The 17833-nt window shown below is 47.3% G+C and overlaps 2 protein-coding genes and 1 pseudogene across 2 annotated transcripts; 1 reads left to right on the top strand and 2 right to left on the bottom strand.

Moving 5' to 3' along the window:
* Nucleotides 1-5713: 5713 nt before the first annotated feature.
* On the bottom strand, nucleotides 5714-6265 carry LOC123170433 (protein NRT1/ PTR FAMILY 5.1-like). Its single transcript, XM_044588300.1, has one exon. The coding sequence runs from the start codon at nucleotides 6263-6265 to the stop codon at nucleotides 5714-5716; it is 552 nt and encodes a 183-aa protein (XP_044444235.1).
* Nucleotides 6266-8017: 1752 nt separating this feature from the next.
* On the bottom strand, nucleotides 8018-8581 carry LOC123171391 (protein NRT1/ PTR FAMILY 5.1-like; annotated as a pseudogene).
* An 881-nt stretch (nucleotides 8582-9462) lies between these two features.
* On the top strand, nucleotides 9463-11003 carry LOC123163701 (protein NRT1/ PTR FAMILY 5.1-like). The gene has a single exon (XM_044581055.1). The coding sequence runs from the start codon at nucleotides 9574-9576 to the stop codon at nucleotides 10942-10944; it is 1371 nt and encodes a 456-aa protein (XP_044436990.1). The 5' UTR covers nucleotides 9463-9573; the 3' UTR covers nucleotides 10945-11003.
* Nucleotides 11004-17833: the final 6830 nt, after the last annotated feature.

Here is a 17833-nt window from a genome sequence, read left to right as displayed (position 1 = left end):
GCTTTAAGGGCAAACTGGTGTACTATATCTTTTTGGGAGAGAGAGTGCTTTCAGACAATTTTGAGAAAAAGATTTATTCTCTTTGTCCCTATTTACTAGTGTCGATGTATTTCGAGATTCAATTTTAACGAACAAAAGGTGGTTTGTGTGTTACAAAATTATACTATCATTCAATCCATATTTAGATCTGCCCACCTCCCCGCTCCCCCGCTCCCGTCGCCCCCTCGGCGACGGCGCACATCTCCCATGGCGGATCCGTCCCCCTCGCCCATGCCGTCAACTGCGAGCCCTGCCTCGTACAGGGAGGCCCTGCATGCTTGCCTCGGCCCCGCCGTCTAGGCACGTCACACAATCGAGTTTCGTGGATCCCTCGTGTCCGCGGCTCAGATCCGTCATCATTGTCCCTGATAAGGTGGATGGGCGCATTGATGGCATTGATGAGGGCGATGGTGGTGGGTGGATGCAGGTGCATGGCAAGGACAAGTGCAAGAACCAGGAGCCCAAGCCCTGATCCCAGGAGGGGGACAACCGATTCGACGAGCTAATCTTAAAGAGGGTGAGGGCGAAGGGTCTGTGCTTCAAGTGTCTCACCAAAGGCCACATGATCAAAGATTGTCATAGCCTTGCTAAGTGCTTGTTGTGTGGTGGGGTGGGGCATAAGGCGCGAAGGTGCACGACGCGGTGCGACGGGCAGAGCTCACCGGTTGTCGCTCTGGTTGCCGCACCAGGAGGGAGAGGCGGAGATAAGCGGGTCATGGAGGCGCCGGCACTTTGCGGCAGGGGCTGGTGCGTGCCCCCCCCCTCGCGCGCGCACGTCGGAGATGGCGGAGATGGACAGAGGCCTCACCCAGATGGCGGTGCTGGCAATGCCGATGGGAGCTTGTCCCAAGGTGGATCCCGCAGAGGTTCAGCGGGCTTTCACGACGCGCTTCACATTACTGGGAAAATGCTTATAGGTGGTCTCAAAATAGTGGCGGGCATGGCTTGAAACTCACCACTGCTATTTCAGAAAAGTTGCAGTGGCGGGTAGCAAACACTGCCCGCCACTGCTCCGCGCCGACCAGTGGCAGGCCCTGGGACACACCCGCCACACGTAACCTCTTCTAAATTCGCCCGAGGGGGTGGAAACAGCAGTGGCCGGCATACATTATGTGCCCGCCACTAGTGTGGCATGAACCAGTGGTGGGCAAGTAATACACCTGCCACAACAACATTTAGAAGAGCCGCACCATAAATATTCAAAATATTAGACGTGTACATGTTTACATTGCTGTGGCGGGAAATAATTATGGCCCGCCACTGCAAAGTAGAAGTGGCGGACAGTGTGTGGGGCCTGTGACAGGTTTACATTGCCTTATCCAGTTGTGGACGCACGGTCGGTTTTCCCCCAAACCTAGTCCGTTTCATTTTCCCCAAATCTCAAAATCGTGCCTGCGCCCGCTTTCCATACGAGCCGCCGCCACCGCGCATTCCCTGCAAGGCACCACCACCATCGCTGGAGCCACCTCCTCCACGCCGTCCACCGCCTCAACAATCGGTGCCACCTTCCACGAGGTCTGCCGCCTAGACCGCCGGAGCCGCATTCTGCGCCGTCCGCCGCTTCGACTGCCGAAACCACCTTTCATGACCACCGCTGCCTCTCTTGCCGGATCTGCCGCCTCAACCGCCGTCCCTCCTGCATCCCATCCGTCCTTGGATCCGTCACCCAAGGTAACTAGGTAACGTCCGCCGCCCACTCTAAATGCAATAGTAAGTCTAATTTCCAGATTCAATCCCAATGTTTTAGGAATGCTACTTGTGCCAATGTTTTAGGAATACGACTTGTGCTAATCAGGAATTACATCAGGTTTCTAACCAATAGTGCATGTATACATGTGATTAGAGGAATAAGTGCATGTGGGAGGAGAGGGAGTCATTCCAGTAAATATGTGCATGTAATTAGAGGGGCGGAGAAATTCATTTCGATAGTTCACTTTATATGTGAACAGTTTTTAAATGACATGAAAGATTTATAGAATCGTGCGAACATTTTTTAGAGACCAAGTGAACAATTTTTTACATTTTCAAGAATTTTTTAAATGTCATAAACACAAATTTAAATGTGTGAATATTTTTTGATTGGGAAGAATCTTTTCTGAATGTATGGATATTTTAGAAAATTTCCACGATCAAAATATTTTTATTGCAGAAAAATATTGTAAATGTGCAATGAATGTTTTTAAAATTTAAGTAATTATTTTTCATTGCAAAAATATAAATAATAGTAAGAAATAAAAGAATGAAGCAAAGAAAAGAACCTAATGAAAGAACTAACTATGATTGGGCCGGTCCATTACATCTATCTTGCAATAGGCGAGACGTAGCCGCGCCCACAGACACATTCTTGTGAGTAGCGATGTGTCGCACATACTGATTCCTATTAGGAATCGCCTACATCGAGCGGCTTACCCGGGAAGTTCCTTGGTGCTTCTGTAGTCTATAAACAACGGGTATAACAGATACTTCATCACTCGAAGCACTCGCCTGCCACGAGGCTCAGGCACTGGCTCTTGACCTGGCATTACTGCATGTAGGGATCGTTTCTGACTGCAATGTTGTGGTCAATGACATCCACCGAGGCACTGGAGGTACTTATGTCGGCATCATTAAGGAGATTCAAGCTTGCACGAGACAGTTTGTGCAGTGTCCCTTCATCTTCGAAGGATGTAGTTCAAATCTTGAGGCACATAGCCTCGCTAAACATGCTTTCGGTCTGGATCATGGACGCCATCTTTGGCTCCTGGCTTCACCGGAACTTCATTGTATCCCTATGAACATCGTTAATTAATAAAGTGTGTTTAGACTAAAAAAAAAACCCTACATCGAGCGGCTATCGGACTGGCCCAATGCTATAGCCAAGCGTGAGTTCTTTTCTTTTCTTTTTCTTTGGGTTTTTCATTGTTTGTAGCAAGGTTTTCCTTGGGTTTTCTTTGTTTTTTTCCTTTTTTGATCAACATATATCTTTTTTAACACATTGTATATTTTTTGTATACATCAACAACATTTTGTATGCATGTTTAACATCTTTTTAATCCCTGATTAACATGTTTTCAAATATGTGTTTTGATGCCTAATTTTTTACACACATTGTACAATTTTTCATACATCTAAACCATTTTCTTATATACATTCAACATTTGCAATACATGAACTGTCTGAACATCTTTTTAATAAACGTTGAAACCTTATTTTTATGATACAAAAAAATAATTTAAACTATGTGAACATTTCTATACATTGGATAAACCTTTTTTTAAATGTCATAACATTTTGTATGAGACGCGTGATTTAAAAAAATTGAGCACCCAATTTTTAATGGTAAAAAATTGTTTCCAATTACACGAAAAATGTTATTCATTGTATAGCATTTCTATACATCGTATAACAATTATTTTTACAATTTTGAGCGAACATTTATTTTAATGTGCAATGAACAATTTTAGCTACATTTACATTTTTTATGTGAAAAGAACATTTTTAAAGATATTATTTTTCGTAATAGATGCATTTAGTTCAAAAAGGAAAATACACGTTATGTCATTGTGCTGTCAGCATGATGAGGCCACGTGGTTACTAGGCCAGCCCAGTACGAGCTCCCACATGCAAGCAACCCTCACATAGGAGTCTTTGCGGGCGGCGCGTAGGCGCCTTGTTAGTAGTGTGGCTAGCGGACAATCGAGGAAGAGGTGTTTAATAGTTTCATCTTGATCACAAAAGCGACATCGTTGACTACCCTCCCATCTTCGCTTTGCCAAGTTATTCTTAGTCAGAATCACCTCCTTGTGCTTAATGGAACTTTTATCTACCAAATATGTATCGATTTCAGGATTAGATCAGAGTCAATTAAGTCTACGTACATAAATTTCACTGATAAAATTTTGTTCGTAGATAGTCTCCAATGAATAGTATCTAGCTCATCCGAGAGCTAAACGTCCATCAACCTCCGCACCAGATGTAGCCATGCGTCCCATCGGTCTTCTACTAAAAATCTCCGGAATTGAATGTATAGAGGAGTAGACTGTAGAACTGTAGCAACATAAGCTTCCTTACACTGTACAATATTATACAGAGACGGATATTGTGTGGCTAAAGACGTCTCCCCTAACCAAGTATCCTCCCAGAATTTAGTCGAGTTGCTGAAGACTGGTTTCGTTCTCATTAATCCCTTCTAGAAAGGCGAATCATTTGGTCTAACGGTAAACTAGGCCAAGGTCTTAGATTGTAGGTACTTATTACGCAAAATTTGTACCCACGTGCCTTTGGTTTTAATAGAAAGCCTGTACATCCATTTACTGAGCAGACATCTATTCTTTACCTCTAAATTCTCAATCCCGAGCCCACCCTAGTCCTTCGGTGATATCCCACTTAGTGAGCATGTACTTTCTCTTTATTTCATCGCATTGCCAAAATAATCGTGATCGATAGACGTCTAACATTTTCCGTACCCTTACAGGTACTTCAAGAAAGACAAAAGAAACATCGGCAAACTTGTGAGCACTGAGTTTATCAGTACCAACCGACCACCATAAGACATAAGCCTACCCTTCCGGCAGCTTAGTTTTTTTTCAAGTCGATCTTCAATACAATTACACTCCTTGTTAGAAAGCTTGCGATTGTGAATTGATATGCCCAGATAACTAAACAGTAGGGTACCCAGTTCCATCTTGTTCGTCTTTGGCTCTCCCAAATCAGAACAGTTCACTTTTGTTAAAATTAATCTTCAATCCAACAATTGCTCGAAGAGTGAATTGCACAAAACATCAACTTCAGTGGTACTTATAACAGTTTACACCACCTTTTGAGAAAAATTTCAGAGAACCACAACTTTTGTGCTAATCATCAACACAGAGCTCCAATCTCTCTGATCAACCTGACCAACAGCTTGGATCGACCGAAACAGACCAAGTCCTAAAGCCACAGTTCCAGCTCGTACGCGCATGCGGTCTCCTCGCTCCGAACCGGCAGCCAAGCCGCCCCCGCAGCCTCGCTGCAAACCGGCACCCGCTTGCCCGCTGAATCCTCCGCCACAATATCGTATTCTCCACCCAAGCGCCACCAACGCCTCCTCCTCCGCCTCGGCGCCTTCTCGTCCGCCCATCATCACCAGCGCCGTCGTCCCCACACTGTTCTTCTCGGGTCAACGCCGCCAGCCGTCCTGTACATAGCTCGTCCCCAGCGACGCCGGCCTTACAAAGGCTCTCGCTGTCGGCATGACAAGGGACCCCGTCGTCCGTCTGCAAGTGAATGACTCCATGGTGCTGCGCTGGCCAGTCGCCGCCGCTAGCACCCAGCCGCCGCGCAGTTGCCACCAGACAAGAGAGAAGCAAATGAAAGGAGGCGCACACAGGAGCTCCAAGTGGCAGACAGAGAAGCACACGCACGAGTTGGAAGTTGGAACTAGTAGCTCGATCCACGGTGGCCTGCCCGGTGGGCCTAAGCTGTTCGTTCCGCTAATCAAAGGATTTGGGCTGTGTGTTGATAGTTACCCAAAAGGTGTGGTTCTCTGAAATTTTCTCAAAAGGTGGTGTAAGCTGTTATAAGTGTCCATGAAGTTGATGTTCTGTGCAATTCACTCTTGCTCAAACAGGCCTAACATCAATTTCATATTTCTAGCCTTTTATTAAAATTAATCTTCAAAAGTTCACATGTACTACAAAATACTATACTCCGTCCATTACGCAAGATGCACGCCCTCCACCTTATCACGCTCCACCACCAGCGGCGAGTCCGCCGTTACCTTGCCGCCGGCCACCATCTCAGCCTCGGCCTCAGGCGTCCCCATTGCGCCGTTGTACTTGTACCTCATCGCCACCCACACGAAGAGCGCCATGTTGGCCACGGAGAGCACCAGCAGGAACACGTAGTAGTAGTCGAGGTGTGAGTCGTTCGGGTTGTCGCCGATCCAGCTCTTGCCGACGGTCGCCCTGGTGGTCCGGTCGACGAGCGTCACGAGCAGGCTGCTGAGGAAGTTCCCGACGCCAAGCCCGCTGGTGTAGAAGGTGGTCCCCAGCCTCTGCATCCCCTCCGGCGACTGGTCGTAGAAGAACTCGAGGACTCCGATGGTGTTGAACACGTCGCCGACGCCAAGGATCACGTACTGCGGCAGCATCCAAAAGACGCTCATCGGCACCGTCTCGTGGGGGCCGCGGACGGGGTGCTCCCGGATCACGCGCATGCGCCGGACCTCCACGAGGTAGGCGCTGGTCACGATGAGCGCCTGCAACATTTAGGATTAGCTGGTGTGTGGCTTAGTGCATGCGTTGCCTGTTGAGTGCTATTTAAGGCCTGTGCAACCGTGGTGCCATAGAGTAGTGCAGTGGTGACTGGCCAGTGCTTGTGTGCGTGTATGACTCCGTGGCTATCAGGACGGCTAGGAGGAGTAGTAGCCGGAGTTGGGCCCTGTTTGGTTGTGCTGTAGATTTCTGAAAGCAGCTGTGAAAAATCTGTTGTGAGAAAGCTGTAGGCCGTTTGGCAAACTAGCTGTATGAGCTGTGGCTGTGGAGATAAATGGCTGAAATACCCCTAAAAGCTGAAAGATTGCTTGCACGCTGTTTAATGATAATAACATCATTATAAGTTGATTTAGAGCACTAATAAAAATTAATTAAATAATTAGATGAGTCTTATGATCGACATGATATTTTGACACGGCAAGAGAGTGGCATATTTTTATAAGGTTAAATACACAGCACACAAAAAGAAATAGCAAACAACTTACGATAGAATGAACTAGCCGTTGAATCCAAGTATTTCAACGTTGATCAATACGTTAGTACATTAGAACGCTTACATTTCTTACAAGCGAAAGCCCATCAACTAGTAGCGGCCCAAAATATTATATACACTTCTACACATATCACAAAATAGAATAGTAGTTCATCCATGAGCAGATAAAAGAACTCTATGATGCAGTAGAGCTCATCAAGGAGTTAGCAATTCTATCACGAACTCCTTGGACTGGCGCTACTTCCAAGTCCTCATCAGGAATATAATCTTCATCTTCATCACATTTGTCAAACTCCTCGTCGGGCAACTTGGTCTCACGAATATAGTTGTGCAACGCCATACAAGCAATAATAATCTTTCTCTGTGTACGAGGTTTGAAACTAGGTACACCCTTCAAGATGCGCCATTTAGCTTTGAGCACTCCAAATGATCGCTCAACAGCATTTCTAAGTGAAGAGTGGCTATGATTATACACCTCATATTTGCCCACCGGTTTTCGTCCATTACGAAATTATGGTATGTGGTATATTTGGCCTTTGTAAGGAGCAAGATATCCTTCACGGTTTGGATATCCCGAATCGATGAGGTAATATTTTCCTATAAAAAAGGCAACAACATTGTTATGCATGTTTGTTGAGGAGCAAGTAATGGCAGCAATATAAAAGGGGATAGTACGTAATGGCATCAAGCAAGTAAGGGCAACAACACATATTAGTACCCGGTGGTGGTGTAGGGAAGCGATGTGCATACTTTACCAAGCTATCATTTAAGATCCTTGTGTCATGTGCTGAACCGGGCCAACCAGCCACAACAAAAGTAAACCTCATGTCAAAGTCGCAAACCGCCATAACATCCATGGTGACCTGTGTGGTTAACAACCTCATCCGATGGCACTGTACATGGGATGTGGTAGCCATCTATTGCACCGTTCGCACCTTTGAAATGAGGCCAAAATCTCTCATCTTGAATTCTTGCATGCACGGTTGTGAAAGTATCATCTCGAGGTGTTATGTCATGTCCTACTAACTTGCACAAGCAATTCAAGACCTCTTTGAACTTTCGATGGACCGTTTCCGTTGATCTCGAAAAACGATTCTCGAAGAACTTAGCTGTTATAAGTGTCTATGAAGTTGATGTTCTGTGCAATTCACTCTTGCTCGAACAGGCCTAACATCAATTTCATATTTTTAGCCTTTTATTAAAATTAATCTTCAAAAGTTCACATGTACTACAAAATATGATACTCCGTCCTTTACGCAAGATGCATGCCCTCCACCTTATCATGCTCCACCACCGGCGGCGAGTCCGCCGTTACCTTGCCGTCGGCCACCATCTCAGCTTCCGCCTAAGGCGTCCCCATCGTGCCGTTGTCCTCCAGGAACTCTTTCTTGTACTTGTACCGCATCACGACCCACACGAAGAGCACCATGTTGGCCACAGAGAGCACCAGCAGGAACACGTAGTAGTAGTCGAGGTGTGAGTCATTCAGGTTGTCGCCGATCCAGCTCTTGCCGACGCTCGCCCTGCTGGTGGTCCGGTCGATGAGCGTCACGACAGGCCAGGTCTGTAATATGTTCCGTAGTAGAACGTGTCTGTGTTTTAGGCTAGTGTGTGCGTGAGAATGCGCTGAATGATGTTAAAACGACTTTGGTTTCTCTAAATGAAATCGGAGCGAAAACCCTCTTTTGCTAAAAAAAAACAGCTGATGCTGATGCACGCTTGGTGAACGCATGATCGTGCCTCTTCTCCCACCAACGTTGCCTACGGGCTGTAAGATGGAGCCACGTCGAAACTCGAAACTGACAAAACGGACCATTTTTGAAAATTGGGCAAAAGATAACCCTCATGAATATTATCAAAATCTACCCCTTTTGCTCAACGTCAATGTTTCCGGCGCTGAAACTGTCTATGCTAGCGTCATATGTCTTGGCGTTGGAAATTTGTTAATGTTTTTAAAGTGAAAAGTAATTTGCACTATCAAAGCAAGAGGATACGGCTAGACCCCGCCACCAAGGTTTGTGACTTGGTGCATTTCATCCGTAGCAACTACCAAGTAGCGACCCGCCACTCTCTATCTATACATAAACTAAATTATTTTGCTCCAGCCAAGCCGATTTCGACACACCACGAAAAACTTTACGTCGCTCGCTCGACCACCAATGGAGTTCACCAAGGATGGCTCCGTCGACCTCCGCGGCCAACCGATCATCGCCTCCCGGACCGGCCGGTGGAAGGCGTGCTCCTTTTTACTAGGTACGAAGCTGTTTGCCGTACATCACGCCGGAGTCCATCCGCCGGAGACCTTCCCTCGATCCATCTGATTTCCCGGTGAACACACGCACGCGCGCAGGGTACGAGGCGTTCGAGCGGATGGCGTTCTACGGGGTGGCATCGAACCTGGTGGTGTACCTGACGACTCAGATGCGGCAGGAGACGGTGTCGTCGGTGCGCAGCGTCAACAACTGGACGGGGGCGGTGTGGATGACGCCCATCGCCGGCGCCTACGTCGCCGACGCCTTCCTCGGCCGCTTCTGGACCTTCACCGGCGCCTCGCTCATATACCTCGTGGTCAGTACTCAGTAGCTCCAGCCACAAAATCATCTCATCATAAGTCCAGTCCAATTAATAGATAAGAACATCAGGTGGAGCTTATATGTGTAGCACGTACGTATAATTTTGTTGCAGGGCATGGTTATGATAAGCCTGGCCGTCTCCCTGAAGCCACTGCACCCGCACTGCACCGCGGACGGTGACTGCGCCCCGGCGACCCGGCGGCAGGTGGCCTTCTTCTACGCGGCGCTTTACACCATGGCCGTCGGCGCGGGCGGGACCAAGCCCAACGTCTCGACGTTCGGCGCGGACCAGTTCGACGATTTGGACGTACGGGAGCGCGAGATCAAGGCTTCCTTCTTCAACTGGTGGACGTTCAGCACCTTCACCGGCGGCCTCGTCGCCATGCTCGTCCTCGTTTACGTCCAGGAGGAGGTCGGCTGGGGCGTCGGGTACGCGATCCCGACGGTCGGCCTTGCCCTGTCTCTTGTGCTGTTCTATGTGGGCATGCCGTTCTACCGGCACAAGCCTGTCAGGCGGAGCACGGCGGCAGGTCCAGCAAGGCTGATCGGCAGGGTGCTCAGGGCAGCCTATGCGAACCGGGGATGTCAGCTCACCGGGGAGCTGAACGAGCATGGCACGGCTGCTGCCGTTGACGGGAAGCGGCTTTTACTCCACACGCGGGATAATTTCAGGTTCTTGGACAAGGCGGCCATGGTGTCAGACACAGACAGTGAGACGGCCAGCCATGCGCCATGCACAGTGACCGAGGTCGAGGAGGTGAAGCTCATAGCCGGAATGATCGTGGTATGGCTTGTCACTCTGGTGCCCTGCATGATCCCTGCGCAAGTGAACACCCTCTTCGTGAAGCAAGGGACCACCCTGGACCGCTCACTCGGTGCCGTCCGCATCCCGGCCGCCTCCCTCGGCAGCTTCATCACCATCTCCATGCTCATCTCGATCCCTATCTACGACCGCGTGCTGGTGCCGCTCCTCCGGCGGCGCACCGGCGACCCGCGTGGCATCACCCTCCTGCAGCGCCTTGGCGTCGGGTGCTTGCTGCAAGCGCTGGTCGTGGCATGCGCCTGCCTTGTCGAGGTCAGGCGCATGCGCGTGATCCGGGAGCGCTCCATCCACGGCCCCCACGACACGGTGCCGATGAGCGTCTTCTGGATGCTGCCGCAGTACGTGCTCCTAGGCATCGGCGACGTGTTCAACACCATCGGAGTCCTCGAGTTCTTCTACGACCAGTCGCCGGAGGGGATGCAGAGCCTCGGAACCACCTTCTACACGAGCGGGCTCGGCGTCGGGAACTTCCTCAACAGCTTGCTCGTGACGCTCGTCGACCGGACCACCAGGGCGAGCGTCGGCAAGAGCTGGATCGGCGACAACCTGAACGACTCACACCTCGACTACTACTACGTGTTCCTGCTAGTGCTCTCCGTGGCCAACATGGCGCTCTTCGTGTGGGTCGCGATGCGGTACAAGTACAAGAAAGAGTTCCTGGAGGACAACGGCACGATGGGGACGCCTGAGGCCGAGACTGAGATGGTGGCCGACGGCAAGGTAACGGCGGACTCGCCGCTGGTGGTGGAGCGTGATAAGGTGGAGGCCATGCATGTTGCCTAGAAAAACGTATCCATTCTCTGATCGGCAACTGAACGAAGGACGGAGTATAGTATTTTGTAGTACACATGTGAACTTTTGAAGGTTTGATTTGCCATTATTTTTTTGATAGAAATTTCTAATCTATTCATTAATCATGGCAGTACAAAGAACAGAGGTAATAAAAATTACAACCCGGTCCATAGACTACCTAGCGACGACTACAAACACGGGAGCGAGCCGAAGGCGCTCCGCCGTCATCGCCCCTATCTCATCGGAGCCAGACAAACCTTATTGTAGTAGACAGTTGGGATGTCGTCGTGCTAAGGCCCCAAAGGACCAACGCATCAGAGCAGCAACCATCGCCGATGAAGAGAGTTGTAGATCGGAAAGATCAAATTTGTAACCACACGAACGAAGATGAACACAAATTGGATCCAAATAGAACCACCGAAGGCCAACACGCACCGAATCCCGCGAGATACGACGGAGACACAGCTCCACATGTCCTCGGACGATGCTATTCGCACCATCTAGACGGGGATCAGACATGAAAGACATTATTCCTACTGAGGGATATCGCCACCGCCACACAGTCCCAACCAAGACGCTGAACCTAATAAAAACAAGAGCGGGGTCCTTCCCGCCAGCGTTCGCGCGCGGGAGGGTGTGTGTGTGGGGGGGGGGGGGGGGGCGAGATCCTCCACACCTCCATGACCCAAAGACCATTGGAAGTGGGACGGGTTGGCGGAAGAGGAGGATGAAGACCTTTCTTGAGGAAAAAGGAGGCTACAGTTATGTTCCTATATTTTTATGAGTATTGTTTTTAACATTGAATTTGTTGATTTGCCACTTAAACCGTCTGATTTCATTATATGAAATCGGAGGGGAGGCCCCTCTTTCCCTAAAGGAAAAAAAGACGATGTGCTTTCGAAACATGTGAAAATATATGTGCAGACTATTTGCCGATATGCTTAATGTACCGTCTTATTTGCACAATCCACGCGCAGCCTGCACCAAGCGTATCTATACACTATTTACAAGCCGCGCCCAAGAGCATCTTCAACGGCCGCACAAAAATCTCACGTCCAATAAAAGTTATAGTGCGCCACTTTAGCACTTTTAGTGCGCCGGCACCAATATTGCTTTAGCAGACGCCCAAAGACGCGCGCCCAAAAAGCAAACAGTGCAAATTGTGAAGCGCGCGCAATCCGGAGCCCAAAATATGCTGCGGCGATAGCGTTTTTCAGTGCGCACCCAAAATATTTTAGCGCTACAGCATCTGCTGGAGCTGTTGGGCTCCGAAAAAAAAAATGAATTTTTAGTGCGCGGAGCTCTTTTTGGGCGTCTGTTGGAGATGCTCGAAGCGCCGCCCACAGAGACTCCTATTTGAGGGTCGCTTGCAGGGAGCTGGTACTGGGCTGGCCCAGTAACCACATGGCCCCATCATGATGACGTCACACTGGCATAACGTAATTTTTCTTCTTTTTTAACTAAATGCATCTATTATGAAAAAGAAAGACTCCTATTTGAGGGTCGCTTGCAGGGAGCTGGTACTGGGCCGGCCCAGTAACCACATGGCCCCATTATGCTAACGTCACACTGGCATAACGTATTTTTTCTTATTTTTTTTAACTAAATGCATCTATTATGAAAAAGAATATTTTGAACACTTTTCATTGCACAATAAAAATCGTAAATGTAGTTAGAAGTGTCCACTGCACATTAAAAAATATTCACTCAAAATTTTAAGAAAATGTTTATACGACTTGAAAAAATGTATGTGACAATTCAAAAATGGTCACGCGTTTTAGAAACAAATGTGATTTTATTAAATGTTATACAATGTAAAAATAATGTTCGTGTAATTCAAAAACAATTTTATTTATAGCAAGCAAAAATGTGTATTAGATTTTTTAGAAAATGTTTATGTGTTTCATACAAATGTCGTGACATTTAGAAAAAAGGTTTATCCAATGCATAATCTGTTTTTCCTTTATCAAAATCATGTACTGGTAATATCCATGACTATTTGAAATCTAAAGTTTTGTATACTATGGTGTGGCCTTTCTCTCTACTCACTGAAAATATCCAATCCTCTGGAAACTGAACCAATCCAGTAATATTTATGTGTTCACATGCTAATTTCAAAAATCATATATCACATGAAAGACTAGACCATGATAGCACGTTGCTGCGCCCGACAAGTTTTACAATTAAATGACAGGTACTGCTGAAAATATATATTGGCAGACATAAAATATAAAATTGTCCATAGCAAAACTATATGTTGCTTATTTTTAGGTTGGTTTATTTTTTGTTGCTGAGGTCATCAGACACATTTTGATAGTAGTAACAAGAAAGATTAAATAGAAGGACTTGGCAAGAATGCATTTGATCAAGTCCCACATCCATCAGTCAAGAAACCATACGTCGTGTCTCTCCAGGAGAAAAACAAATTTCATTTTTGGAAGAGCAAACACATCCTATATACTTAAGAGATTTATCCTCACTATCTTATTTATCTTGCCATGCAAGCTATCCACATCATCAAATAGGTCCACCATCTAAAAATCATTTCCCACTAACTATTCATGCGCATGCAGTCTGCCACAAATAACCATGAACTATTTTTTTCGTGCACTCTCAAGCAGTCACGTCATCCTAGGTTTATTTTGCTATTTGTAAATGTCTTGACGTCATCCAATCCACTCCAGGCGTAGAACAGAAGTCCCTGTCTAACCATTTGATTAGGCTTCACGTGTTCTTAATGCGTTCGTCTGATTCTGAAAGCCCAAATGACCGTCTTTTCTCATTCTCATTTACTAGTGCATTTTATCCATGTCTCTTTCACTCTACACAGGTCATAGAATTGCGTTAGATTCCTTTATTCTCTCAAACCTCGAGTGTCTCAAGCAACCTTTTAATCCCAATTTATATTCATTTGCATATAAAGAGGCATCTCGTCAAGTTTTTCCTTGAAAAAAGTCCATTTTACTACCCTGAATAAAGTGGGTGGTTCACTTTAGCCCCTGATCTATTTTTCGGCTTCTTTTACCCCCCAAACAAACCTAAACCGGACAAAACACCCCCTGGCTGGATTTTCTCCACCCGCTGCTGATGTGGCACTAGTCAATGGCGGTTTTGACCTGGGTGGGGCCCCCTTGTCAGGTTTGTCTCCCTCCCTCCCTCCCTCCCCCTCTCTCTCTCTAGGTCAGCACCGCCGCTGCCCGAAGGAGCGCTGTGAAGGAAATATGCCCTAGAGGCAATAATAAAATTGTTATTTATATTTCCTTATATCATGATAAATGTTTATTATTCATGCTAGAATTGTATTAACCGGAAACTTAGTACATGTGTGAATACATAGACAAACAGAGTGTCACTAGTATGCCTCTACTTTGACTAGCTCGTTAATCAAAGATGGTTAAGTTTCCTAGCCATAGACATGTGTTGTCATTTGATGAATGGGATCACATCATTAGAGAATGATGTGATTGACTTGACCCATCCGTTAGCTTAGCACTATGATCGTTTAGTTTATTGCTATTGCTTTCTTCATAACTTATACATGTTCCCATGACTATGAGATTATGCAACTCCCGAATACCGGAGGAACACTTAGTGTTCTATCAGACGTCACAACGTAACTGGGTGATTATAAAGATGCTCTACAGGTGTCTCCGATGGTGTTTGTTGGGTTGACATAGATCGAGATTAGGATTTGTCACTCCGTGTTTCGGAGAGGTATCTCTGGGCCCTCTCGGTAATGCACATCACTATAAGCCTTGCAAGCAATGTGACTAATGAGTTAGTCAAGGGATGATGCACTACGAAATGAGTAAAGAGACTTGCTGGTAACGAGATTGAACTAGGTATTGAGATACCGACGATCGAATCTCAGGCAAGTAACATACCGATGACAAAGGGAACAACGTATGTTGTTATGCGGTTTGACCGATAAAGATCTTCGTAGAATATGTAGGAACCAATATGGGCATCCAGGTTCCGCTATTTGTTATTGACCGAAGATGAGTCTCGGTCATGTCTACATAGTTCTCGAACCCGTAGGGTCCGCACGCTTAACGTTCGATGACGATCGGTATTATGAGTTTATGTGTTTTGATGTACCGAAGGTTGTTCAGAGTCCCGGATGTGATCACGGACATGACGAGGAGTCTCGAAATGGTCGAGACATAAAGATTGATATATTGGAAGACTATGTTTGAACACCGGAAAGGTTCCGAGTGGTTCGGGCATTTTTCCGGAGTACCGGGAGGTTATCGGAACCCCCCGGGGAGTTAATGGGCCTTGATGGGTCATGGTGGAAGAGAGGAGGAGGCGGCCAAGGTGGGGGCGCCCCCCCCCAAGCCCAATCCGAATTGGGAGGGGGGCCGTGAAGGAAATATGCCCTAGAGGCAATAATAAAGTTGGTATTTATCTTTCCTTATATTATGATAAATGTTTATTATTCATGCTAGAATTGTATTAACCGGAAACTTAGTACATGTGTGAATACATAGACAAACAGAGTGTCACTAGTATGCCTCTACTTTGACTAGCTCGTTAATCAAAGATGGTTAAGTTTCCTAGCCATAGACATGTGTTGTCATCTGATGAACGTGATCACATCATTAGAGAAGGATGTGATTGACTTGACCCATCCGTTAGCTTAGCACTATGATCGTTTAGTTTATTGCTATTGCTTTCTTCATAACTTATACATGTTCCCATGACTATGAGATTATGCAACTCCCGAATACCGGAGGAATACTTAGTGTGCTATCAAACGTCACAACGTAACTGGGTGATTATAAAGATGCTCCACAGGTGTCTCCGATGGTGTTTGTTGGGTTGGCATAGATCAAGATTAGGATTTGTCACTCTGTGTTTCGGAGAGGTATCTCTGGAGCCTCTCGGTAATGCACATCACTATAAGCCTTGCAAGCAATGTATGAGTTAGTCACGAGATGATGCACTAAGAAACGAGTAAAGAGACTTGCCGGTATCAAGATTGAACTAGGTATGATGATACCGACGATCGAATCTCGGGCAAGTAACATACCGATGACAAAGGGAACAACGTATGTTGTTATGCGGTTTGACCGATAAAGATCTTCATAGAATATGTAGGAACTAATATGAGCATCCAGGTTCCGCTATTGGTTATTGACCGGAGATGAGTCTCGGTCATGTCTACATAGTTCTCGAACCCGTAGGGTCCGCACGCTTAACATTCGATGACGATCGATATTATGAGTTTATGTGTTTTGATGTACCGAAGGTTGTTCGGAGTCCCGGATGCGATCACGGACATGACGAGGAGTCTCGAAAAGGTCGAGACATAAAGATTAATATATTGGAAGGCTATGTTTGGGCACCGGAAAAGTTTCGAGTGGTTCGGGCATTTTTTCGGAGTACTGGGAGGTTACCGGAACCCCCCCGGGGAGTTAATGGGCCATGGTGGAAGAGAGGAGGAGGTGTCCAAGGTGGGGGCGCCCCCGCCCAAGCCCAATCCGAATCGGGACGGGGGCCGCCCCCTTTCCTTCTCTCCCTCTCCCTCTTCCTTCTTCACGATCCGACCGATCCAAGTACCGAACGCACGACACTTCCGAGTTCAGCACAGTTCAGATCGATGACGTCCCACGAACTCACGATCCAGCAGAGTGTCGAGGGAGAGCTTCGTCAGCACGACGGCGTGATGACGGTGATGATGAAGCTACCGGCACAGGGCTTCGCCTAAGCACTGCAACGATATGACCGAGGTGGATTATGGTGGAGGGGGGCACCGCACACGGCTAAGAACAATGTCTGTTGTGCTTCTAGGGTGCCCCCTGCCCCCGTATATAAAGGAGCAAGGGGGAGGCCGGCCGGCCCTTGGGGCGCGCCAAGGAGGGGGAGGAGTCCTCCTCCTAGTAGGAGTAGGACTCCCCCTTTCCTAGTCCAACTAGGAGGAGGAAGGGGGAAGGAAGGAGAGGAGAGGGAGAGGGAAAGAGGGGCTGTGCCCCCTCCCCTAGTCCAATTTGGACTCCCCTTGGGGGGGGGGCGCCACCTCCTGGGCTGCTGCCCTCTCTCTCCCCTAAGGCCCACTAAGGCCCAATACTTTCCCGGGGGGTTCCGGTAACCCCTCCGGCACTCCGGTTTTCTCCGAAATCACCCGGAATACTTCCGGTGTCCGAATATAGCCGTCCAATATATCAATCTTTATGTCTCCACCATTTCGAGACTCCTTGTCATGTCCGTGATCATATCCGGGACTCCGAACTACCTTTGGTACATCAAAAAACATAAACTCATAATACCGATCGTCACCGAACGTTAAGCGTGCGCACCCTACGGGTTCGAGAACTATGTAGACATGACCGAGACACGTCTCCGGTCAATAACCAATAGCGGAACCTGGATGCTCATATTGGCTCCCACATATTCTACGAAGATCTTTATTGGTCAAACCGCATAACAACATACATTGTTCCCTTTGTCATCGGTATGTTACTTGCCCGAGATTTGATCGTCAGTATCTCAATACCTAGTTCAATCTCGTTACCGGCAAGTCTCTTTACTCGTTCCGTAATGCATCATCCCGCAACTAACTCATTAATCACATTGCTTGCAAGGCTTATAGTGATGTGCATTACTGAGAGGGCCCAGAGATACATCTCCGAAGATTGGAATGACAAATCCTAATCTCGATCTATGCCAACTCAACAAACGCCATCGGAGACACCTGTAGAGCACCTTTATAATCACCCAGTTACGTTGTGACGTTTGGTAGCACACAAAGTGTTCCTCCGGCATTCTGGAGTTGCATAATCTCATAGTCATAGGAACATGTATAAGTGATGAAGAAAGCAATAGCAACATACTAAACGATCAAGTGCTAAGCTAACGGAATGGGTCAAGTCAATCACAT

This window comes from Triticum aestivum, chromosome 7D (assembly GCF_018294505.1).
Source record: "Triticum aestivum cultivar Chinese Spring chromosome 7D, IWGSC CS RefSeq v2.1, whole genome shotgun sequence".
Classification (NCBI taxonomy): Eukaryota; Viridiplantae; Streptophyta; class Magnoliopsida; order Poales; family Poaceae; genus Triticum; species Triticum aestivum.
Note: the sequence above shows the minus strand (reverse complement) of the source record. Positions and strands in the feature narration are given on the sequence as shown.

What these genes read in the sequence shown, in the direction of transcription:
- LOC123163701 (XM_044581055.1), top strand. Translation starts at nt 9,574, where the DNA reads ATGGCCGTCGGCGCGGGCGGGACCAAGCCCAACGTCTCGACGTTCGGC.
- LOC123170433 (XM_044588300.1), bottom strand. Translation starts at nt 6,265, where the DNA reads ATGTTGCAGGCGCTCATCGTGACCAGCGCCTACCTCGTGGAGGTCCGG.